Below are 24,764 nucleotides of genomic sequence, written 5' to 3'. Positions count from 1 at the left end.
CTTTTAAACGTTTATTTTTTTATTTCTCCCCCCTCCCTCGTTTCGGCGCTGCTGTCCGCTCTCTGTGTTGTTTGTCGGGCGCTCGTCTTTTTAGGAGGCCTCCTGGAGCCAAACCCGGGGTCTCCGGAGTGGGAGGGAGACGCCCGATGGCTCGAGCCACCTCCACTCTCAATTTCCAAAACTGGGAAGCAATTGAGGTGTCCCTCGATAGGTGAATGGACAAGCAAACCGGTATGTGCATGCAGTGGAATTCAGCAATAAAACGATACGAGCTATTAAGCCATGAAAAGATGGGAAGGAAGCTTAAATGCATACTGCTAAGTGAAGGCTGCCAGTGTTAAAAGGGTACATACTGTAGGGTTCCAACCGTATGGCAGCCTGGAAAAGGCGGAACAGTCAAAAAGGTCAGTGTTTGCCAAGGGTTCTGGGGGACGGAAGGAGGGATGAGTAGGTGGAACACGGCGTTTTTAGGGCAGGGAAATTATTGTGTGATACTGAAATGACAGAGCCATGACATTATGCATTTATCAAAACCCACAGGGAAGCGGCTGTGGCTCAAGCAATTGGGCTCCCGTCTACCATATGGGAGGTCCTGGGTTCGATTCCCGGGGCCTCCTGGTGAAGGCGAGCTGGCCCGCACGGGAAGCTGGCGCAACAAAAAAGAGACGCATGTGGATTAGAGTGGACTTGCTGGTGTTCTGCTGGGGAACTATTGTGATTAGAAAGGGAAGAAATTGTAGTGATGTGGAGAGGGTGGCCACGGTGGCTGCTGATGGTCGGGAGAGGGAAGAAGAGGCATGGTGTGGGGGCATTTTCAGGATTTGGAGTTGTCCTGGGTGGTGCTGCTGGACGTTGTGTGTCCTGCCGTGGCCCACTGGGTGGACTGCGATGTGGACCACTGTCCATGTGGTGCAAGCAGCGCTCCAGAATGTATTCACCAGGTGCAGTGGATGTGCCGCGATGATGGAAGAGGGTGTTGATGTGGGGGGGGGGGGTGCGGGGGGTTGGGGGGGTATATGGGGACCTCATATTTTTTTAATGTAACATTAAAAGAAAATAAAGAAGAAAATAAATATATATATATTTTTAATAAAGAGACACAGAGGAAAGACCATGAGAGACACAACAAACCAGGGAGCTGAGGTGGCTCAAGCAATTGGGTGCCTCTCTCCCACGCTGGAGGTTCCCGGTGCCTCCTAAAGAGAAGATGAGAGGAGGAGACAAGCAGACACAGAACACACAAGTGAGCACAAGCGGCAAGCGGGGGGAATAACAAATAAAAACAATTTTTTTTTTAAGATTTATTTTTCATTTATTTCTCTTCCCACCCCCACCCCCGTTGTCTGCTCTCTGACCATTCGCTATGTGTTCTTCTGTGTCCACCTGTATTCTTGTCAGGCAGCACCAGGGATCTGTGTTTCTTTCTGTTGCGTCATCTTGCTGTGTCAGCTCTCCATGTGTGCGGCGCCATTCCTGGGCAGGCTGCACTTTCTTTTGCGCTGGGCGGCTCTCCTTATGGGGTGCACTCCTTGCGCGTGGGGCTCCCCTATGCGGGACACCCCTGCGTGGGGTGGCACTCCTTGCGCGCATCAGCCCTGCGCATGGCCAGCTCCACACGGGTCAAGGAGGCCCGGGGTTTGAACCGCGGACCTCCCATGTGGTAGGCGGATTCTCTATCAGTTGACCCACATCTGCTTCCCTAAAAATGAATCTTAAAAAAAACAAACCCATAGAGGGGGAGCAGATGTGGCTCAAGAAGTTGAGTGCCTACCTCCCACGTGGGATGTCCTGGGTTCAGTTTCCGGAGCCTCCTAAAAAAATCAAACAGACAACGAGCAAAAACAATGAGCTGGCGGCGGACTTGGCCCAGTGGATACGGCGTCCGTCTATCACATGGGAGGTCCGCAGTTCAAACCCCGGGCCTCCTTGACCCGTGTGGAGCTGGCCCATGCGCAGGGCTGATGCGCGCAAGGAGTGCCCTGCCACGCAGGGGTGTCCCCCACGTAGGGGAGCCCCACGCGCAAGGAGTGCACCCGTAAGGAGAGCCGCCCAGCGTGAAAGAAAGCACAGCCTGCCCAGGAATGGCACCACACACGGAGAGCTGACACAGCAAGATGATGCAACAAAAAGAAACACAGATTCCCGTGCCGCTGACAACAACAGAAGCGGACAAAGAAGACGCAGCAAATAGACACGAAGATGCAAATAGACACAGAGAACAGACAACTGGTGTGGGGGGGGGGAAGAGGAGAGAAATAAATAAAAATAAATCTTTAAAACAAACAAAAAACAATAGGGGAAACTGTGTGGGAGGTATTTATGGGAACTCTATATACTTTCTGTGCAATTTTTCTGTAAACCTAAAACTGCTCTAAAAAATAGTTATTTGGGGCGCCAGGATGCTGTCACGGTTGGCTAGCAATATTTTGATCAAAATCTTGTTTGTGACTGTAACAATTTGTATGAATCATTTTAAAGAAATAAAAACACCAGAAAGAAAAAAAACTAGTTTATTAACTAAAAAAAAACCTCCATGCTTAGAGTGCATCCCACAGAAACTGAAACGTGACTGACACAGATATAATTTCAAATAGTTTTAATGAACTAATTAAAAGCAAAGAATTTATAATTAGTAAATATCAACTTTGTATTCAAATTTAAGGTGGTTTTGCCACTCTAAAACTCCATCTTGGGGTGGGTGGAGTTGCTTACCCCGGTTTGGACTCAGTCTTGGCCTTGGTCCCCATTCTGGGGACCCCTGAAGACGTGACGTCAGTGGCAGTGCGGCCTGACTCAGATTGGGCTTTAATCCAGATTACTGGGGTCATTTACCAAGCAGAGTGAAAGTCAGACAGAAAGAGACGAAGCCCCAGGGAATAGCCAGAAGCTGGAAGTCACCAGAACCCTGAAGACGACGGAGACGAGGCCACCGGGTACATCGTCATGTGATGAAAAAGCCAAGGAACCCCAAAGATCTCTGGCAGCCCGGAGATGACAATCCCGGGAGAATTCCTGCTGTTAAGCTAGCCCATGGGGCGGTCCTTGTTTTAGCAGCTGGGAAACTAAGACACATCTTATCAAATCATTTTAGAAAAATAGAACCGTTTGCAATGTAGTATCCAATGCCCCACCTGTTGCCAATACAAAGAATTGCTATCAAGCTTTAAATGTATTATATCCAGTCCTACATATATACAAATCTAAAAGTCATATCAATTGTATAACATTGTAAAATGTTCCTTGGCTGGCATGGGCAACTGTCACGGATACTGTGCTAAATTCATGAGAATCTCCAGAATAAGAGAAGCAAGAAAATGGACATTTTTTAAGGCCAGAATCTATCACCTCTTTCCCCTCACCTGCGCGCTTCCCCCCCCCCCCAAAGCCACGTCCCCCTCTGAGTAGGCCGTTCTCCTGCACCCACGGGTGGGTGCCCGCTGGTGGTGGTTGTGCTGAAGTCTTCTATTTCCCTATCATCTAAGGCAGCAAGGAGCAGCTGCTTCTTGGGAGCTCACCGTTATCCATTCTAGTTACTCTTCCCAGAGCAGAACACACTCCAGCCTGGGTTCTGGGAGAGAAATGAGCAGAAGAGAGAGCCACCCTCCTCAGGCCTGCGGGGAATCAAGGGCTTTCTAAAACTACCATCAGAGTCCTGCGCCCTCCGCCCCTGCAGCGAGCTCGTTACCACGCTCACTACCTCCAGAAGGCAAACTGCTCGCCCCCTTAAAACACTGTGCTGTGTTCAGGTAGTGAAAGCAAGAACGGCGGGTGCTGTTGACTATTGCTTTTGCTTATTACAGTACTAGTTAAAACACCACTTGATCCTTTTTTCCCACACGTTCAGCCGTTGAACAGATGCCTGATTCTTTTCCTCTGCGTGGAGCTGCGAGTCAGCACTTCACTGAAGAAAATGTATGAAATCGCAGCATAGTTTCTGAAAAGCAGGAGAGAAATTCCTCTTTCCAGCCTCCCTTTTCAGTCTCTCACTACCCTTAGGCTCCTGCTTGTCCTGGAATTCCTCTCAGTTCACATGGCAGGATATGTACTCGACTGACTTGGAAGAGTGAGGAGAGCAAAAGCCGAGGGCTGGGAAGAGGGCCGGCGCGGGCACCGTGTGCTGCCACCACGTTTTCTCGGCTTCTCTACCTGATTGACTACAAATGAAGGGTTTCAGAGTTTCCAGCGTGTGGTCTGTCTGATTAAATCTAGCCATTGGTTTAGCTCCTTGAAATAACACCATGTTAGGAACAGACAGTGTGCCAAACCTGGTGGGAAGGCCGCTGCGCTGAGACGCACCCAGTGCCCCAAAGTGAAGAGCTAGAAACGCTGGCGCCAGAGAATTAAAACGGGGAGCTAAGCTGGCAGAAAACCTGCAGCTCTGCGCATGGCTCCCGTCTACTGGCAAGGGGGTTTAGTGAGCCCATAGCATCCTGTAACACCTTTAAAACTTTCAGGGTGAAGTGTTATTAACCGCAAGTCGTTGCTCTCCCCGCAGCTCCCCTTTGGGGATCTCCCCGTCCCGGGGCCGGGTCAGCCTCGGCGCCCGCAGCTCTGCGCACGGCTCCCGTCTATCGGCGAGGTCCGCTCCCGGCCGTGCAGGGAGGAAAGGCTCTCCGGGCGACTGTGCACGCAGAGCCCCTCCCCTCGTCCCCTCCCGCCACTGCCCCGGGAGTCACCGCCAGCCTGGCCCTGCGATCGTCCTCCCTGTCCCGTCCCAGCACCGCATCGGCCCCTCCTGCTGACACGTCCCGGCCCGCCGGGCCAGGCGGGGTCCTGGCCCAGGTACGCGGCCCCCACCTGGAGAGGTCAGCTCAGCCCGCGGGACTAGGCTTTGCTCGGTAGCTGCCCCCAGCTGAGGAGCCTCGTGGTGGGAGGCGACCGGGGACCGCCGCCCAGGCCGAAGGGCAGCCGCTGTGGGGTGGCGCCACTCGCCCTCCCACCCCGACCAGGGCTGGGGGAGGACAGCCGCACCTCGGGCTGCAGCGCCCGGAGCCAGGGATTGGGAGCCGTGTCCCCTGGGGCCGGGCGCCAGGAGAAGGTGGACGGCGGGGTTTAGCCGTGCTGAGTCAGCCCCAGCCCGGGCCTCCCCCCACCCTGCGCGGCAGGCGCCCTGCGGCGCTGAGCCCCGGGTCTGTTTGCAGTTTGAGATCCTCAGGAATCTTCTGAAGGGTAGGTCCTGGGCAGGGCCGACCTGCTCGGGTCGAGGGGCTGGACTCCAACGTGTTAAACTCTCCATGGCCTGGAAACATTTTGCATATGCTGTGCCTTCTGCCTGGAACACTCTATCCCAGGCTTTGAAATCCACCAGCTGTCCCCTTAAATATTCCCTGCACAGACAGTGGTCTCAGCCAGAGGGGCTCCCACCTGCTGTTCTCGCTCAGGGAACCCAGGTCTTTTACATCTTGTCATTGACCACAGGGAGGAGACGGCTGCTTCGTCCCAGATGATGAGATCGTTACCACCCATGTGTGCATTTACGTCGTTACTGCCTTTCTCGGGAATGTAAGCTCCATGAGGGCAGGCACCACGTTTTTTTTTTTGTCGGTCTCTCTATGACCTGGGCTTAGCGTAGCATTTGGCACGTAGTAGGTGCTCAAGAAATGACTGCTCTGACGCCCAAGTTTCCTCACCTTTAGAATCAGGACTTACCATCTGCCCATAGACATTATCGTGAGTGTGGAGAGAGGAGAAGCCAAGGCCCTCACGCAGAGCGGGTGGCGGTAAATGCTATTATTCTGATATGTTCAGAGGCGGGTGAGGACTGAGCACCCCTGGAGGGGGGACGTGAGGTTGTTTCCATTTGGATCATTTTGTGGCGTAGGGAGGGCATTCCAGGATGGACTAGCTTGAGCAAAGGCACGGAGGAGGGAAAATACACGTGCAGCAAGTAAACCCACGGGGCCGGATGAGGGGTACGGTTTGGGACATCCCTGCCCCTAGAGAGGCAGATTGGGGCCAGATCAGGGAGAGCCATTAATGTCAACCCATTTAAACGTGATCCTTAGGCAGGAGGGAGCCAATGAATGTGTTTGAGCAGTGGTGTCAACTGAAGAAGTGGTATTTTAGAAAGATTAATTGTAATTATGGCAAACCAAAGACGTGAAAAAAGACAAAAGCATGACCATGTCCTTCGGAACCCATCTGTGATCCTTAAAATGGTGTAAAACATGCAAGGATTAGGAGAAGAACCTCTGGCAGGAGCCAGAGTTGGATTCAAGCCCTGGCTCAGCAGCTTTACTCTCTGGCTAACTTTGAGCAAGTCGCTTCACGGCTCGGAGCCTCAGTTTCCCCGCTTATAAGATGGAGATGATATCCTCTACCCTGCCTCTTCTCAAACACCGAAACCCAGTCCTGTGTCAAGCTGTAATTGCACATGCTGGTGAGACGGATAAAGTGGAAGTGCTCTGTAAAAGGGGGTATAATGACCAATTATTGAGCACTTACTGTATGCAGCCTTCCACCCATCATCTCATTAAATGCGCCCCAAATCCCTGCTAGACCTGTGCTATTATCCAACCAATTTTCTAAACAAGGAAACAGAGGCTAAGTCACTCATAAATGGTAGAACTCAGGTGGAAGGGGCTACCTCCCTCCTCCGCTGGACCTTCCAACGGGCTACTCCCCCCGCCCCCCGCCCCGCCGGGGCTCTGGCCTGCTCTCCCCGTTCAGGAAATCCAGCTCCGCTTTTTTTTTTTACTTACCTTTTATCGTCTTATTCCTAATCCAATGCCTAATCTTCCAAATTTTGGCCCTGGCTGGGACGCCTCCGGGGCTCAAGGCTGGGCGCCTTCTGGAGGCTTCCCCAGCGCAGAACCAAAGCCCTCCTCTGGCTTTAACCAAACCAACAGGTACAGCCGCGGTCTCCAAACTTAAAAAACAAACCAACCACAGTTCACAACCATCATACACTTACTGTTCATGTATGCTTATGTATGAGTGATATATTTCAATAAATTAAAACAAAACAAAACAAAAAAACCACATCCCCTATGTCGGAGTTGTCTGCTTGAGTGTTTTGTTTGTTTGTTTGCTTGTTTGTTTGAGGTATCAGAGCCGGTGCCGGAGCCCAGGACCTTGTACAGGGGAAGCCGGCGCTCAACCACTGAGCCACATCAGCACCCCTGAGTTGGTTTTTTCGTTTGTTTGCTTGTTGTTTGTTTTGTTTTTTTAGGAAGCCCTGGGGACCGAACCCAGGAACTTCCCATGTGGGAAGCAGGTGCTCAGCCTACTCCCTCTGCATGAGTTTTGCATTATTTTTGCAACTGCCCTGAAGTTTATTACTTCAAAATAAGAAGTTTTTAAAAATCGTCGACACAAGATGATGCAACAAAAAGACACACAGATTCCCGTGCCGCTGACAACAACAGAAGCGGACAAAGAAGAACATGCAGCAAATAGACACAGAGAACAGACAACTGGGGAAGGGGAGAGAAATAAATAAATAAATCTTTAAAAATAAAAGAATAAAAATTGTCCATTGGTTAAAAGGGAAAGCCTAAAGTCATGTATGTTACTAGAAGAAAAGCTAAAAACTGTAGCATGGGACTGTATAAGATAGTAAAGCCTCATGTAAAACGCGAATATGGATGACATTGCATATATAAGACTTTTTTTTACAAAACCTGAGTATCAGTATACTAGAGAGGAAAACAGCATGAAGTTACATACAGCAGGGGAAGCATAGAGAGGTTGAGAGGTAATGATTTTGTTTGTTTGGCTTTTGTTTATTATTATTACTGGAATAATGAAAGTGCTCTAAGAATAATCAAATGATGAATGCACAAGTATGTGATTATACCGAATACCATTGATTGTACATTTTGGATGGATTTATCCTTTATTAATATGTATCGATAAAATGGATTTGTTAAAAAAAAAATCATCCCTGATCAGGAAAAACTTTGTGAGTGTATGCCCCCAGTAGAGACATATGACTTTATGAATTATATGCATATGCTTCTGCCAGTCCTTATATTAAATATTAGTAAATCCTCTTTCTTTTCATGAGAAAGAAAGAGAGGACCTCATGTTTGCTCTTCACAGCCCCCTGCCCACTGATGCATTCTGAACGGGAGCCTCTAGTCCGAGGCTGGGTTTTAAGAGGCACCTGGGCTTTTCCCTTGGGGGTCTGGCTGCAGGGTGGGGGGCTTTTCCCGCGGGTGCTCAGGCTCAGCCCCTGGCTGGGGCTCCAGGCCGCACCGCCCTGCGCAGGCGGAGGCGGGGGCCGAGGTGAGCGGGATTAGCGGGGCGCGGCTGGGCGGCTTCTGGCGCCGCGGGGCCGGGAGGAGCGGGCGCAGATCGCGGGCGCAGCGGGCGCAGATCGCGGGCGCAGCATGCCGCTGCAGGACGACGCCCTGCGGGAGGTGTGGGCCTCCTCGGACAGGTCCGCGCCCCCCCCCCCACGTCGCCCCTACCTGCACCCTGGGGTCCCACTAGCAGGGTCTGGCGAGGAGGGCGCGGGCAGGGAGGGCCATGGGCGGCGGCTGATTCCTTTGCCCCCTGCAGCGGGCATGAGGAGGACGGCCGGAGCCCGGGGTCCCCGCGGCGCCCCAAGCAGGTACGCGGTCACCCCTCTTTGGAAAGGGGCCTGAAAGATCCCCCCACTGCGTGGAAGCCCGCGGCGGAGCGGGGAACCTGGGGGTGGGACGGTCTTACTTGGCAGCTTCTGGGCGTGGGTGTCCGCAGCTGGTGGGGAGGGGAGGGGTGCTGGGGGGCCCGGGGGGTCCTGGGGAGGAATTTTGACTTAAGGCATTGGGGGGTGTTGGCATATGGGAGGGGTCGCCCTCTCTCACCCCGAGGAGGGGGGCTGCCGTTCCCCGCGCGATAATCTGAGGTTATTTCTGGCGGCTCGAGGGATTAGAGGGTTATCGCAGCCCTCTGAACCCCCCTTTCCTTTTCCTCCCTCCTTCTGACACCCCCTCCGCAGCCACCCGCCCCGGGACAGAAGCTGAGGAAGAAAAGGACGGAGGTCCCAGAGGCCCCCTGCCCGACGGCATCCAAGCCTCCGAGGGCTGGCGGCCGGAGGGGGGCTGAGTCTGGGGGTGGCCCTAAGGGTGAGGGACGCGGGAAGCGGGGCGCAGCGAGGAGGGGCTTGAGCCAGGGGTACTCCCCCCGACGTGCGCGCGTCGGGGGCTGGGGGGCCTGGATGAATGAATGCAGGCGGGCGGGGCAGGTGCACGAGGGGCGAGGAGCCGGAGGGGGGCTGCGCCGTCGCGGTGGGGGGAGGCGAGGGGTGCCCCTCCCGGACCCCCTGGCGGGCTGCCGCCTGACCCGCGCCTCTCGGCTTAGCGGCGCGGAGGGGGAGGCCGCGGGGCGAGCCGGCCCCCCACCCCGCCGAGGCGCGGGCGCCGCAGACCCTCTACAGCAAGTTCCTCAGGGACCCCGAGGCCAAGCAGCGCGACCCCCGGGACACCTTCCTGGTAGCGCGCGCCCCGGACGCCGAGGAAGGTAAGAAAGAACCCGAGGCAAGCGGGCAGCGGCGCCAAGGGGCGGAGCGGGGGCCCCGAGGGAGGGGCTGGCGGGGAACCCCTGCGGGAGGGGGAAGGTCACAGGCGCCCGGCTGAGCAAAAGCCTTAGGAGGTTGATTCTCTTTTCCTCCTGCCCGCCCCCGCCCCCGTTATAGAGGGGGAAACTGAGGCACAGGGCGGTTAAGGCTTTGCCTTAGACTAGAGCTAGGAGCCAGAGCTAGTCCAGAGGAGTCAGTCTCAAGGTCAGAAATAGAGACAGGAAAGGGCTGGGAGGAGCAGAGCGGGGAAGGGAGCAGGTGCAGCCTAGGCGGCAGGGGAGGGGGGCCCAGGGAGAGGAAGGGCCTGCGGGGAAGGGCGTATCCCCAGGAGAGGCTTCCCAAGCCCCCAGACCTCCCCTGTTCCTCACTTTACTGCCCTGCAGGAACCCCCCACAGGGCTTTGAGGTCCCCCCCCATGCCTGGAGAGAGGTGCCAGGGCTCCTTCTCCTCCCGTTCCAGAAGGGTGGGCTCCTACGCCCCGTGCGCGGTCACCACCTCCCAGCGCTCCCGCGCGCCCCCGTGCTGAGGCGTTTCTATCTACAGAGGAGGAGGAGGATGGAGAAGAGGAAGAGCAGGAAAAGAAAGAGAAGCTCCCGCTGCCTCCCAGGAAGCCCCGGAAGGAGAAAGCCGCTGCGGACGGCAGGGAGAGGAGGGCGGGGGCCCAGGGGCCCAGTGGTGGGTCTTGACCCAGGTCCCAGGGGAGACACCGCGAAAGAGCCCCTGGGGGGTGGGGGAGCGGGGTGAGGGGGTGGGGGAGCGGGGTGAGGGGGTGGGGGGTATATGGTGACCTCATATTTTTTTAATGTAATATTAAAAAAATAAAGACAAAAAAAAAAAAAGAGCCCCTGGCCCCGGGGGCTTGGCATCCCCCCTATACCAGGAGAGACACAGCTAGGCTGCCTTCACCCGAGGGTTTCGTCCCCTCGTGGTCCTTAAAGAGGAGATCAACACGCACCCCCGCGTCCCCAGCTGCCCCCCCCAGCCTCCCCGCTGTCTGCCCTGGGCCCAGGACACTCTGCCAGCCAGGAGAAGGCGGGGAACTTCAGCTTTCTTCGTGATGTTGTTGAGCTATTTTCATTCTTTAAAAAAACTCTCTGAATTACCTTCATAAACTTTATAAAAGTATCAAGGTAACCACTGTAGAAAACAGACTACCGAATCCATGCGGCGAGCAGCCCAGCCTGCGTGCTCCTCCCTGCAGAACCAGCCCGCGGCGTGCACTGGGGGGCAGGCCGAGGCCAGGGGTCCCCCGGAGGTGCTGCGCTGGGAGGTGGGACGCAGGGACTCCTCAGAAGGCCCGGACCCCATCCGTTCATTCATTTTGGCTTGTTACGCTGCTGCTCTTGGCCTGGCCCTTTTTTGGCCTCGGGAAACCAGACAAGAGAAGCAGAAGGCAGATTCGGGACCCTGGTGGGGCCTTCGGCCACCCTGGGGGCTGAAGGAACGCTGGGTGGGAGGAAGGAGGCCCTCAGCCCCCAGGCCCCCGCCTCATCTGCCCCCACCCCCTGTCCAGGAGCCCTGGGGAGCCCCGTCTCTCCGCCCAAACCTCTGCGTGCTAAGAAGAAGGCAACCCCGGCAGGAGAAGGACCCAAGATGAGAAAGACCAAGAAGAAAGGTGAGCTGGGGTGTGCAGGTAGCGGGGCCTGGCGCGGCTGTGTCACGTCCACGCCCCTCTCCGCACGCAGGGTCCCAGGAGGCTGAGGAGGACGCCGCGGGGAGCTCGGCCAGAGAGGGGACGAAAGTCCCTGCAGCCTTGTTTCTGGTTGGGGGAGGGGCCCCGGCCAAGAAGGCTTTGAAGAAAGGTGGGTGGCAGTGGCCCCCGGTGCCGTGGCATGGGGAGGCAGCCCTGGGGGTGGGGGGCTGGAGGGCCCTCCCATCACACGGTACTGCGCAGGGTAAGAAGACTTGGGGGGCGTCTTGAGCCCAGCATTGGTAGCTGTGTGGCCTCAGGTAGGTGCCTTAACCTTTCTGAGGCTCGGATAATAATAACACGGGGCTGACCCTCGTGGAGTTGCGGGAAGGATCCGAGGAAGTACTTGGCAAACCCCGAAGGGCTCCACCAGGTAAAGGGTTAACAGGCTTGTTTCCCCTTTCTCGCCCAGGCAATCCCAAAGGCCCAGAGGAGGAGAGCAAGGAGGAAGAGGAGGAAGAGGAGGCCGCGGCCACCGCCAACAGTAACCAGAAGGGCAAAGCAAAAGGAAAGGGCAGAAAGGTTGGGGCCCGGAGGGACAGAGGGCTAAGGTCGTGGCAGGGAGAGGCGGCGACCTTGTGTTGGGTTCTTGGGGTCACTGGGGGTTAGTCTCTTGGCTCCCCGCCTAGTGACAGGTGGGCTACGAGGACCAAGGGCCCCAGGTATCCCAACCACCAGACCCAGCTCAGGTGCCTCCACCGCCCCCCCCCCAGAGGCTCCTGTTTTCTCACCCAAGGAGGTGGAGCCCAGGGCAGAGGGGCACGCGCACACCCCCTGGCCGCCATCAGGCAGCTGTCAAGCTGTTAAACTATTTCCAGCTGTAGCCCCGAGCCCCTCAAGTGCTCTATGCCAGCCAGGCCCTCCCAACCTTCCCACCATCTAGCAACTAAAGGGTTAACAGTGGGCCCTCAGGGCCCCGGGATCCTCCTCCAGGCCTACCGGTGTCCACTCTGACTAGTTGGTGCATGAGCAGAACGGGTTGTTAAATATTTTTTAAATTGCCCTGCCTGCCCACCAGCAGGGGCTCATGCACCAACACGCACGAGCCTCAGGCAAGAGGGGTCCAGCTGGGGAGAGAAAGCAACCGCAATTCCTTGAGTAAGAGGTTTCCACCAGTGGAAAGTCACCCTGAAGGCAGGGCCTGGGCCTTAGCTTTGTGGGTTTATTAGTTTGCACAAGAGTGCTCAGATCTGAAGGGACTGAGTCCCATTAACCAAGCTCCCCAGGGGCTGATGTATAAACCCGAGGGCCGATCTGTTATCTCTTAGGGGAATATAACTGCAGACCGGGCTTCAGAGAGCCCTTGCAATTCTCGGTTGTGGAAGTGTTTGAATAAGCTCTGGCTTTCTCCCTCTCACATTCCAAAAGTAGTCTCGTGTTTCCCGAGCTGCTTCTGGAGCAGCCTCGGGTGAGAAGACACGGCAGGTAGACGCTGGCTGCCCTGCCCACTGGCTAAGCCCCTGGCCCCCTCACCTGCCTCACCTGAGACCCAGAGCAGACCTGCCCTCGGCAGGCTGGCCAACCCCGGCACATCCTGGGCCCACGAAGAGAATGCCATCCCTGCCTGCAGACCCCCGGGCTGCAGTCCCTTCCCACCCTGGGGGAAAGGGGGGGTCAAATCTTCGCTACTGAAAAAAGAAAGAAAAAAATCTCAGCTACTTCTTCTGAGAGAGAGAGAGAGAGGTTTTGAGGGCAGAGGGCACCAGGTTTGTGAGGACAGAAGGGAAGTTGCAGGGACACTCGTCCAGGACAGGCCAACGCAGGGCCTTAGGCAACCAGCTGCTCTTAGGAATTTCTCAATGAAGAAAGTGAGCGTATTTATTCATTCATTGTATTAGTTATCTATGGCTGCGTAACAAGCCATCCCAAAACTTAGTGGCGTCAGGCAGACATTTATTATCTTGTTGGGTTTGTGTGGGTCAGGAATGCGGGGGCAGCCTAGCAGGGCACTTCTGCAGTCTCCTGAGGATGCAGCTCAAGCTACTGAGTGACTGCTTCCCACACAGGAGGTCCCCAGTTCATTTCCTGGTGCCTCCTAAAAAAAAAAAAATCAGTTGGGGCTGCAGACATTCTGGAGACTGGATGGGGGCTAGAGGATCTGCTTCCAACAAGGCCCCTCCCACGGCTGGTGGCGGGAGGCCTTAGTTCCTTGCCGCGGCCATCTGCCCACAGTGTTGCTTGTGTCCTTACAACACAGCCATCAACTTCCCCCAGAGCAAATGAGAGACACAGCAAGGCAGAAGCCACAGCACCCTTTACCACCTAGCCTCACAAGTGACACCCCGTCACTTCTGCCACATGCTATAGGTCACATAGACCTAAATACGCATTGTGGGAGGGGGCTACAGACGCGTGTGCCTAACGGGACGGGGGGATCACTGGGGGCCGTCTGGGAGGTTGGCTACCACATTCACTAAGTATTACGAGATCTAATGAAAACGATTGCAGCTAACGCTTCTATAGCGCTTCCTCTGTGCTTAGCACACAACAACCCTTGCCCTAAGCCTCAGTTTACCCCTGGGATAGTGGTCACGTGTAGGAAGTTCTTTCTAAAGGCTCTGGATCTTGCAGGAGACTGGGCAGGATTCAATCCCAGCCTGCCTCTTACTAGTTCCATGAGCATGGGCCAACTTCTCGGAGCCTCAGTTTCTTCATCTGTATAACGGGACAGCGTCCTAGGTGGCTTGACAGGAGGATTAAATGAGTTAATATCTAGAGAGTGCTTAGCACTATGCCTGGCACATTGGTAGATTTTATGTAAGAGTTTGTGAAATATATAAATTAAGATCTGTCCCAGGTAGCTACCCCCTCCCCTTCCCAGGTGAAAAAAACTTAGCCACAGTGTAACCAACATGAGGCAGTGGTAGAGCCAGGAATTTTTTTTTTTTTTTTAAGATTTATTTTTTAAATTTCTCTTCCCTCCCCCCTGCCCCCGTTGTCTGCTCCCTGTGTCCATTCGCTGTGTGTTCTTCTGTGCCTGCTTGTATTCTCTGCTGCACTGGGAATCTGTGTTTCTTTTTGTTGCATCATCTTGCTGTGTCAGCTCTCCGTGTGTGCGGCGCCATTCCTGGGCAGGCTCACTTTTGCACTGGGCGGCTCTCCTTACGGGGCGCACTCCTTGCACGTGGGGCTCCCCTACGCGGGGACACCCCTACGTGGCAGGGCACTCCTTGTGTGCATCAGCGCTGCACATGGGCCAGCTGCACACGGGTCAAGGAGGCCCGGGGTTTGAACCTTGGGCCTCCCATGTGGTAGGCGGACGCCCTAACCACTGGGCCAAGTCCGCTTCCCCAGAGCCAGGATTTGAACCCAGGCTGTCCCACTCCTGAGCCTGGGCTCTTTAACCACTGACAAGGCATGAAGCTCCCAGGGCCTCCTGACACGGGGGCTGGGCCCTGGGGAAGCGGGCGGGGGTGGCGGCCCAGCGTCAGGGGGGCTGGACGGTGCGCCCGGCTGGCCCGTGTCCTCTCCCCAGCCAGCGGTGAGTTGTCCTCCCTCCTCGGCCTCCGGCCGCGCTGGGGTCCTGCTGGGGGCGCGCGGGCCGGCGATCCGGGGCTGATGCACCCTCTGCCGCACCCAGGAGGAGGAGCGGGCCCCCTCGCCGCCGGTGGAGGTGGGCGAGCCCCGGGAGTTCGTGCTGCGGCCCGCCCCCCAGGGCCGCACGGTGCGCTGCCGCCTGAGCCGGGACAAGAGGGGCATGGACCGCGGCCTGTACCCCTCCTACTTCCTGCACCTGGACACGGAGAAGAAGGTGGGCGGGGGCCCGGGGGTGGCCGCGCGCCCTCAGCCCGCCGCCGCCCCCGCCGGGGCGCCCACCCGTCTCCTCTCTCCCCTAGCTGTTCCTCCTGGCCGGCAGGAAACGCAAGCGGAGCAAGACGGCCAATTACCTCATCTCCAGTGACCCCACCAACCTGTCCCGCGGCGGGGACAACTTCCTCGGGAAGCTGAGGTGGGGCTGGGCCTCCCCAGGGGCGCTGGGGTGGGCCCCGGGTTGCCCGCTCTTGGGCGTGCACAGATCACTTGGGGCTCCGGGGAAAGGGATTGGGTGGGTCCGGGGTGGGCCTGGGAGTCTGCGTTTCTAAAGAGCACCCAGGCGAAGCCCGCGCTGCGGGGCCGGGGGCCTCCCTGGAGCAGGACAGAAGCTCCGGGACGCAGGGCCGCGGACTGTCTCAGTCGCGGTTGAGGTCCCAGCTCTGGCACATGTAGCTGCTCGATAAACACTCTGCCAGTGACCGAAACAACGAGCTTCAGCACCCACGCTGGGCAGGGTACCCACATCGCCCTTTTGGTGCATGGTTTCCCCGCGCAGGAGGGGGGGGGGTCTTGCGTCTCCTGCGCAGGTCTGGGGCGCCTTTTTTTCTATCATAAACGGGAGCCCCGTTGCTTGAGCCACAGCCGCTTCCCAATTTACTTTAGATATATAACAAACAAATAGGGTCTGCTTACATACCAGACATAATTCTAAAGTAGCTTCCAAGTATTAATTCATCTAACTCTCTCATCAGCCAAATGAGATAGAGGCTGCTTTTATGCCCCTTTTACAGATGGGAAAACCAAGGCCCAGAGAAGTTAAGCAATTTCCTTAGGGTCACACAGCAAGATGGAGGTCTCCGAGACCCAGAGCTCTTAAAAAGACCTGCCAAGCCGGGGAAACCTGGGGTAGGGGATTGGCTTGTTCCATCCTGCCACCTTCCGCTGCCACGGCGGAGGAAGCTCTCGCCACTGCCGCGCGGTGTGGACGCGTCCGAGGGCAGAGGTGTGGACGCGTCTGAGGGCAGAGGTGTGGACCCCCCACCACTTCCGGCTCTGCCCGGCTGCAGGTCCAACCTCCTGGGAAACCGCTTCACCGCGTTCGACAGCGGGCGGAGCCCGCACGGCGGAGGAGGGGGCGCCGCGGGGGAGAGCCTGCGGCAGGAGCTGGCCGCCGTCATCTACGTGAGACCCCCGGCCCGTCCCCGCCCCGGCCCGGCCCGCCCCGGCCCGGCCCGGCCCGGGCGGCCTAACGCGCCTCTCCCCCAGGAAACCAACGTGCTGGGCTTCCGCGGCCCCCGGCGCATGACCGTCCTCATTCCAGGCATGAGCGCGGACAACGAGAGGGTTCCCATCCGGCCCCGAAACGTGAGCCCTGCGCGCGCGCCCTGCCGGCCCCGCTCGACGCCTGCTCACACGAATGCACCCTCCCGGGTTTGGGGGTTTTGGGGTTTTTTTTTTGTGGTTGAATTCATTTAAAACAACCCCGATGTTGTGGTTTTCACAATTTACATCAAATCGTTCATTCGTGAGCGCACACAGAGTGCTTAGCGCTGGTCTAGGCAGCGGCAGGCACCCGTGGACGAGGACCTCTGCCCCACGGAGCGCACAGTCAGCCAAGGAGACGCAAGGCGGTGATTGTGCAGAGTGAAGTGTACGCTCTGTTAGAAGGGGATAAGTGCTGCTGGAAAAAAGTAACAGTTGAGCAGAGGAAGTGTGTGTGTACACTGCAATATTACAGGGGAGCCCGCGGGTGAGTGCTGGCTTCCCACAGCCGAGGTCCCGGGTTCAACCGCCAGCCCAGGAACCTCAGATTTTTAAAATTTACTTATGGTGATCAGAGCAGGTCTCACTGAGGTGAGATTTGGGCAGTCATGAAGGAAGTGGAAGAGTAAGCCTGCAGATATCTGGGAAAAAGCATCCAGGCAGCGGGAACAGACCGTGCAAAGGCCCTGAGGCAGGAGACTGCCTGACGGGTTTGAGAAACAGCGAGGTGGCCAGTGTGGCTGGAGGGGGACAAGGTCAGACGGGCAAGGGTTAGGGGCAGGCTGCGCTGTCTACCTGTGCTTTCAGCTCTTTTTTTAAAGATTTTTTTTTTCCATATCATACTTATTTAGAAACTAACAAGCAGCTGTTTGTTATTCATTATGATATAATGTGGTACAGGTCATACAAAGTTCAAATGCTTTTTTTTTTTTCCCATTTCGATGACATTTATTTGATTTTTTTTTTAAAGGAAGTACCAGGAGTTGAACTCAGGCCCTCATATGTGGGAAGCAAACATTCAGCCACTTGAGCTACATCTGCTCCCCATGATCTCTTTTTGTTGTTTTTTTATTTTATTATTTTTTAAATTTGTTTTTTAATTCATTTTTTTAATATTACATTCAAAAAATATGAGGTCCCCAAGGTTTATTTATTTATTTATCTCCCCTCCCCCCCCCAGTTGTCTGCTCTCTCTGTCCACTCGCTGTGTGTTCTTCTGTGACCACTTCCATCCTTATCAGAGGCACCGGGAATCTGTGTTTCTCTTTGTTGCGTCATCTTGTTGTGCCAGCTCTCTGTGTGTGCGGCGCCATTCCTGGGCAGGCTGCACTTTCTTCCACACTGGGCGGCTCTCCTTACGGGGTGCACTCCTTGTGCGTGGGGCTCCCCTACGCGGGGGACACCCCTGCGTGGCAGGGCACTCCTTGCGCGGATCAGCACTGCACATGGCCAGCTCCACACGGGTCACGGAGGCCCGGGGTTTGAACCACAGGCCTCCTGTATGGTAGGCGGGCGCCCTAACCACTGGGCCAAGCCCGCTTCCCTGCTTTCAGCTCTGAGACACAGGAAGTCATCTCAAGGGCTTTGAGCAAAGGAGTGCTGTGGTTTCCCTTGGTTTTACAAAGCGAAAGTCCGTTTGTTCTGCGTGCATGTGAGGTATAGGGTGAGATGGAGGGCTGTCCCGGGGCCAGGTGGCCTCCCTTGTTATCGGTCCTGCACACTGCCCCTTAGCCCTGCAGGCTGGCCGAGCCCAGGATTTCAGACTGACTGACATGCACCGTACTCACAGGAGACTGATGTCACTTTACTCATTTACAATGAAAGATAATATCCCTGTCAGCTGATCACACCTCCCTGCCTGTTAGAAAGTCACGCTGAATGCAGAGGCTGGGCCAACCTGTGTGGCATATGCCACGGGAGGCACTGGTCTCGAGGGACAGTCCACTCGGCCAGTGCGTCCCACAGAGGTGCTTGTTCGTGCTGGATTGAATACACAAATCCTCCCGAGGGCCTCCCACCCTTGCCTGGGTTTGGTAAGAACTGCCCAGTGCTGCTAAGGGTCTCTCCTCGTTGTCCCCCAAATCATTCATTCTACAATCATTTCTTAAACACGTGCTCTGTGCCAACACTGGAAATCCAAAATCAAAATAACCACCAACATCAAAATATTATCTAGTATTTACAGAGCACCTACTCTGTGCTAGGAACTGCTCTGACGCTTTATGTGCTGTTTATTTTTTATTTTTTAAAAGATTTATTTTACTTATTTCTCTCCCCTTCCCACTCCCTCCCCCACCCCCCGTTGTCTGCTCTCTGTCCACTCGCTGTGTGTTCTTCTGTGACCACTTCCATCCTTATCAGCAGCACCAGGAATCTGTGTTTCTCTTTGTTGCGTCATCTTGTGTCAGCTCTCCGTGTGGGTGGCATCATGCCTGGGCAGGCTGCACTTTCTTTCACGCTGGGCGGCTCTCCTCACGGGCGCACTCCTTGCGCGTGGGGCTCCCCTATGCGGGGGACACCCCTGCCTGGCAGGGCACTCCTTGCACGCATCAGCACTGCGCGTGGGCCAGCTCCACACAGGTCAAGGAGGCCCGGGGTTTGAACCGTGGACCTCCCATGTGGTAGACGGATGCCCTAACCACTGGGCCAAGTCCGCTTCCCTATGTGCTGTTTATTTAACCATCGCAACACCCCATTATAAAGGAAACTGAGGCATGGAGACGCTAAAATACTGCTCCTGCCTTAGACCATCTAATTCCGTCTGCAACAGCGCAGCGGCAGGGAACCGGTAAGAACGCAGTGTTGTGGGCGCTCAGCGCTGGCACAGCTCCATCAGACTCGGGTGCCGCAGGCTTTCCTGCAGGAGGACGTTTAGGTGGAGGTGATCTCAGGTGCACCCAGGTGACAAGGACGCTCAGGAAAGAACCGTCGCAGGAGCACCATCGCACAGGCACTGCTCCTTCCTTTCCAAACTCCTCCAAGAGCCCTTGATTCGCCCCACTGTCCTCCTGGCTCGGAACGCCTGGCTCGTGGTCGCACCCGGTGCCAGCAGGTGGCCGTTTCTCACCGCCCCTTGGGTACCAACGGCACGTGGCAGGGCCCGTTTCCCACTTCCCAGCCCCATTTCCACAGAGGTACATCCTGCCCAAAGGACACCAGAGAGACCGGGCACGGCAGGCCGAGCCGACACAGACGTCCACCCACGCACCTGCGGAAACGCGCAGGGACACGCGCGGCCCCCCGCCCGGGTGGCCCGAGCCGCCCCGGCCCCCTCTGACCGTCCTTCCCTGTCCGCTCTCCCTGGGCCCCCCAGGCCAGCGACGGGCTGCTGGTGCGCTGGCAAAACAAGTCTCTGGAGAGCCTGGTCGCGCTTCACAACAAGCCGCCGGTCTGGAACGAGGACAGCGGCTCCTACACCCTCAACTTCCAAGGCCGCGTCACCCGGGCCTCGGTCAAGAACTTCCAGATCGTCCACGCCGATGACCGTGAGTATCCGGGGCCCACCCTCGGCAGGCGCACTCTAGCCTGACAGCTGCCTCTCAGCCCTGGAGCTGGAACACCCGGCAAGGTCACCCCCTCTCCCGGGGGCGTCCACACTGGGCTCCCAGGAGTCTCAGATGTCTCCAACAGGTGTCTGGGAGTGCAGAGGTCCAGCCCTCCCCCCAGCACTGACCAGAGCCCTGGGGTAGATTCTGGGGTGGTCAGGGTGAGATCCTGTTGACGGGAGGGTTGAGCTGCTAGAGACTGAAAATCACTAATAGCCCAAACCTTCTGTGGTCAAAGAGGATACAGAGGCTCAGAGAGGGCAGCCCCTTGCCCAGGGTCACTCAGCTCCTCCCGGCAGTTATACTGGCCCACCAAGTTTATTTCACAAACACACAGTGCTCTCTATGAACCAGGTACCGTGCTCAGGATTTTACAGATATTGAATCATTTAATTCTTACAAAAATTCTATGAGGAAGGTACTTTCATTCATATTTGACAGATAAGAAAACCAAGGCACAGAAAGGTTCAGTGACTTGCTCAGGGTCACACAGCCAGAAGGAGGTAGACCTGGGATTAGCAATCCAGCTTGGGTGCGTGCGCTAAATGACTCCTTTGAGCAGTGGGGAACATTAGTCAAGCATTTCTGAGGGCCTCCTCTGTGCCCTCTCTCCAGCGAGGTCAGAGGCCTGCTGCTCTCCAGGAGTTAGGGAAACAAGATGTACCCGGAACACAATTAAGTAAATACGTCCTGGTGACAAGCCGGGGGGAGAGGCCCCACTGGGGTGAGAAAGTTTGGGGTATTTCCCAGGGGACTCCAGGTTCACAGGGTTGGCCTACCACGGAGCAAACCCCTCATCCCCACTCCATCCTGGGGAGGTGCTCAGTGTCGCCTGTCCCGTGGGCTTGGAAGTCTGCTCTCCAGATCACATTTCTGGTGAAGCCTGCTCTGGTGGAGGCTGGAGGTATTTTTAGCAGCTTCCTGTCCCTATGGATGCTGGGGGAGGTGTTGGGATCTGGGCTGGGAACCCGGGCCAGAGGGCACGAGGGCTCTGTGGGGCCCCCGGGAAGGGACAGAGTGGAGGGTCTAGGGCGGCGCTTGGGAGCGGGGAGTAGGAAGAAGGTATGGGGGGCCAGAAGAGCGCCGAGAAGGTGGAAGGGAAGGTTTCTGGGACTGGGTTAGAGCGACAAGCCTCTATTCTTGACTTAAGTGCCTGCTGTAAGCATGGCGCTGGGCCACCCGCAGAGAAGACCGGGTCCCAGCCCTCGGCGATTTACAGCGGCTGGCAGAGCCGCTGCTGGGGCTGGTTGGGTGAGAAAGGGACAGAGGGCCCCGGCTGGAGGGTAAGCTGGGGGCTGGGGCCCAGTGCAGAGCGGGGAGACTTCCTCTCACTGCGGGGGGGGGGGCGCTGCCTGCGGGGGGTCTCAGCCGCCCCCGCTCTGTGCCCACAGCCGACTACATAGTGCTGCAGTTCGGCCGCGTGGCCGAGGACGCCTTCACCCTCGACTACAGGTACCCGCTGTGCGCCCTGCAGGCCTTCGCCATCGCCCTCTCCAGCTTCGACGGGAAGCTGGCCTGCGAGTGACCCCGGCACCCCGGCGGCGGGCGCGCGGGAACGGCCTCGGGGGCGCCTGGCCGGGTAACCCTCGCCGCAGCCCCCGCGCACGACGCCTCCCTCGGCGAGGACTGACCCCGCGCTGCCTCCCGGTGACCCGCCGTCCCCTCTCCAGCCTGGCACGGGCCGAGGCAAGGAAAGGGCTCAGACGGCGGGCCGGGCGGAGATGAAGAACATCTGGAGCTGGAACCGCACATCTGGTGGCGCGGCTCGCCCGCGCGCCCCCCCCCTCCCCGCCCCGGTCACTTCCTGTCCGCGCGCCGTGGTCGGTGTTGTCGTAACTCCCGGACCGCACTGGTTATCCGCGGAGCTGGGGCGGGCTCGGAGGAGGGGGTAGGTGATGCGGGGCGAGGGCGGGGTGCCCGCACCCCAATAAAGCCGCGTCGTGGACCGAGCCGACCAGTGTGGTTCTTCCGCGCGCCGGGAGAGCAGGGCGGGGGGGGGGGGGGCCCGGGGCGCCCGCGTCCCCTCCCCCGCGCCCGCGGCGGCTCCCCCCCCAGCTTGCCGGCGCGCGGGGCCAGACGCCCGCCGCGGGGGCCCCGGGGACGTGGGCTGGGCGGGCCCCGGAGGTCCGGGAAGAGGGGGAAAGGGGGAAATTCGAGAAACAAGCCTCTCGGGGAGAACCAGACAAACCGGGTCCGGGCGAGGCGGGCGCAGCCGCCAGGGCGGGGCCGGGCTGGGGCCCCGGGAGTGGGCGCCGGGCTCGCGGGCCGGAGGGGGCGCCCGGCCTGGGCGGCGCGGGGCGGGGGGGGGCGGGGAGACGGGCAGGGGGCCCGGAGGCCCGAGCGCCCGGCTTCGGCCCGGCTCCTCGTGACGCGGCACCCCGAGCCCGCGGCACCCACGGGAGCCCGGCCCCGGCGGCGGGAGCTCCGCCCTCGGCCCCGCCCCCGCCCCGAGCCCCAGAGCCCGGCGGGGTCCCGGGGACGCGGGGGAAGGCCCGGGGTGCCGGCGCAGGGTGGGGGCGGCGCGCCACCCACTCAGGGCCGGCGCGCCCCGGGGGGCCGTGCGGCCCCCGCGCCGTCTAGGGGCGGCCCCGCCAGGCCCCGCCCCCCGCGCCCCGCCCCCCGCGCCCCGCCCCCTCCTTCCCCGCAGCCCCCGCCCCCGCCCCGGCTCCTCCACACAAACTTTCCGTCCCGCTTGCGCCCTCCTCCGCGCCCGGCGCCTCCCGCTCCAGCCCGGCTCATTCCGCACATTCCGGCCAGCCCCCTCCCCACGACCCCCCTTCCCCGGCCCCCCTCGCGGCTCCCTCGGGCCCGGCGGAGCGGCCCGGCCGGAGCGCCCCCGCCAGCTCGGACCAGGTAAGCCCGGCGGGCGCCGGGAGGAGGCCGTGCTGGGCGAGGGGGGGTGCTGGAAGGTGGGCGCCGCGCGGGGCGGGGGGCCCCGAGCTATTGTCCGGCCGGAGCCCGAGCCCAGAGCGGGGTGCCGGGAAGTTTGGAGAGAAGGGGCGCCGAGCTCTCTGGGAAGCCCCGCCCACCGCCACCCCCACTCCCCCCCGCGCCCGGGACGAGCTGGTCCGGGGAGTCCCGGCGGCCGAGTGCGTGTCCCGGGCCGTCGCCCGCCCCGCCGTCCGCGCCCGGGGTGGCCGCCCGAGGGCCCGGGGCCGCACGGGGCGGGGGGCCGGGGCCGGGGAGCGAGTCCTCGGGGCGCCCGTGCCCGGGCCCCGCCGCCCTTTGGACTCGGAGCGCCTGGCGCCGCCGGGCCCCAGCCAGCCGCAGGCCTCGAGCCGGGCCTCGGCGCCCCCGGCGGGTCCCTGTGCGCGCTGCCCGGGCCGCCCCGGGGCGCGCAGGCCGTCGGGGGGCAGGAGGGCTCGCCCAGGGTGTGCGCCCCCGAGGGGCGGGGGCTTCAGGCTCCCGGCGCTTCTGCCGCCTGCTTGGCCGTGGGGGTTCGGCGCGCCTCCGGGCTCCGCGAGTCCAGCAGCGGAAGCGCCTGGATTTGGGGCCTTCTCTCCGCCACGCTCGCCCGGGGCCCGTTGTTCAGACTTTAGAGGGTTTGGGGACGGCTGCCCTCATCCCACCCACCACCCCCCAGTCCCTTCCATTGTCTGTCAGGCCTTTTACTCCTGCCTGGGGAGGGCGGGTCGGGGACTGCCAGCCTGCCCGTCTCTAAGGCTCCCAGCCGCAGCCAGGTCCTGGGGCGCTGGCGCTGAGACCCCACTCTGTCACCTTTCAGGAAGAGGGGCCTGAGAGCTTGCTTAGGGGGAGGGGGCCGGGGCCCTGGGGGAGGGCCTCCCAGGGGCTACCTTCCCTGTCTTCCCTCTTGTGGTGGCGGCAGAGCCAGGTCAGGCCTGAACTTGCAGCCCGGGAGAGCAGGGGCCGAGGGTGGGGGCTGGCCACAGCTCTAGGGGGCTGGCCCTGGGCCTCCCTGCTCGTCCAGTCTGCTGCGGCCTGCTCCTGTGCGCACACAGTCCACCCCAGTGGAGGGCCTGGGACACGGTGGCCGGATTCTGGGAGCAGCCCCAGGCAAGGAGGGAAAGCAGAACACCCGGAAGGTTGGAGACTGGGGGGATCTCTGTCCCTCTCCCTTCAGACTGTCTGTAGCTTCCTCTAAAAGACCCCTCCCCTAGAGATGGCCCCCGGGCCATGGATCTTTGGGGGGGTGGATGGATAAGTCTTTCAGGACGAGGGTCACTTTGGGGGTCCCGGCTGTCCCCTCCTGAGGGAGGGGCTGGGAGCCAGTGGGAGTCTCAGCCTTTTGGGCTTTCGCCACCCCTCTAGGGAGGGAGCTGTAATTAGTGCTAATTAGCACATCGCTGGGCAGCGGCGGAGTGGGATGGTCAGTGGCTGGTGGGGTAGAAGCGGGGCAGGGTATGTCCTCTTGGGCCCCAGGCACTCCCACACTCGCCCTCAGGTGTGCGGACCCTGCTCCACCCTGCTGGTTCGGAAAGTAGTAAAACCAAGAGGAGACAGCTCAACAGGGGAGGTCAGGAAATCAGGGCCCTGGTGCCGGCTCGGCCCTCCAGCGGCTGTGTCACCTTGGTAGGCCCCCCGGGGCCTCAGTTTCCCTGCTTGGAATACGTGATTAACCAAGGCCTCCTTTCTCTGAGCGCCTCCTGGAATCCCTGTCTCCCAGCCTCCCTTCCTTCTCCTCCAGATACGGAATCTGGACCTGGTGGGGCTGGAGAGGAGGGCTGGGTGGTCCAAGGAAGAAGAGGAGAAGAGGGACTGGAGGAGGAGGAGCCACATCAGGCGAACAGGGCTGCAGAGGGGGCAGGTGGCACGTGTGGAGGGACGGGGAGGCAGGGTGGCGTTGGCAGAACTTGCTCTCTAAAGTGCGGTAGGGTCTGACAGGGCCAGCCTGGATGAGTGGTGGCCTCTTGGATGGCCATCCCCTCTGCCCCACGCCCAGGGCACTGCATGTGGAAGGTAACAACAGCTGTCAGTCCCGCCTGCCTCCTGACCCAGGAAGGTGGAAGACGAGCGGAGGGGCCTGGTGGTGCCAGACATTGGGGGTGGG

At 59.0% G+C, this 24,764-nt stretch overlaps 2 protein-coding genes across 2 annotated transcripts in view; both read left to right on the top strand.

Annotated features, from left to right (window-relative positions):
- Positions 1 to 8,333: 8,333 nt before the first annotated feature.
- On the top strand, positions 8,334 to 21,700 carry TULP1 (TUB like protein 1). The gene is made up of 14 exons (XM_058306621.1): positions 8,334 to 8,383; positions 8,506 to 8,557; positions 8,927 to 9,017; positions 9,289 to 9,464; positions 10,051 to 10,180; positions 11,019 to 11,120; positions 11,191 to 11,307; positions 11,608 to 11,723; positions 14,776 to 14,946; positions 15,032 to 15,144; positions 16,016 to 16,130; positions 16,215 to 16,313; positions 19,525 to 19,696; positions 21,148 to 21,700. Exons 1-14 carry the CDS (start codon positions 8,334 to 8,336, stop codon positions 21,279 to 21,281), a joined length of 1,638 nt encoding a protein of 545 aa, XP_058162604.1. The 3' UTR covers positions 21,282 to 21,700.
- Positions 21,478 to 24,764, top strand: part of TEAD3 (TEA domain transcription factor 3) — a 19,803-nt gene continuing 16,516 nt past the window's right edge. Inside the window, exons 1-2 of the mRNA XM_058307688.2 lie at positions 21,478 to 21,644; positions 22,215 to 22,609. Coding sequence (XP_058163671.1) covers positions 21,478 to 21,644; positions 22,215 to 22,609 — 562 coding nt within the window. The remainder of the gene's footprint in view (positions 21,645 to 22,214; positions 22,610 to 24,764) is intronic.

Source organism: Dasypus novemcinctus, chromosome 11 (genome assembly GCF_030445035.2).
Source record: "Dasypus novemcinctus isolate mDasNov1 chromosome 11, mDasNov1.1.hap2, whole genome shotgun sequence".
NCBI lineage: Eukaryota > Metazoa > Chordata > Mammalia > Cingulata > Dasypodidae > Dasypus > Dasypus novemcinctus.
The sequence above is the reverse complement of the archived record's forward strand: the minus strand, read 5'-3'. Positions and strand labels throughout refer to the sequence as shown.

What these genes read in the sequence shown, in the direction of transcription:
- TULP1 (XM_058306621.1), top strand. Translation starts at nt 8,334, where the DNA reads ATGCCGCTGCAGGACGACGCCCTGCGGGAGGTGTGGGCCTCCTCGGAC. An exon ending in CCCCGCGGCGCCCCAAGCAG is followed by an intron (nt 8,558 to 8,926) that starts GTACGCGGTCAC and finishes CCCCCTCCGCAG; the next exon opens with CCACCCGCCCCGGGACAGAA. An exon ending in CAAGAAGGCTTTGAAGAAAG is followed by an intron (nt 11,308 to 11,607) that starts GTGGGTGGCAGT and finishes TTTCTCGCCCAG; the next exon opens with GCAATCCCAAAGGCCCAGAG.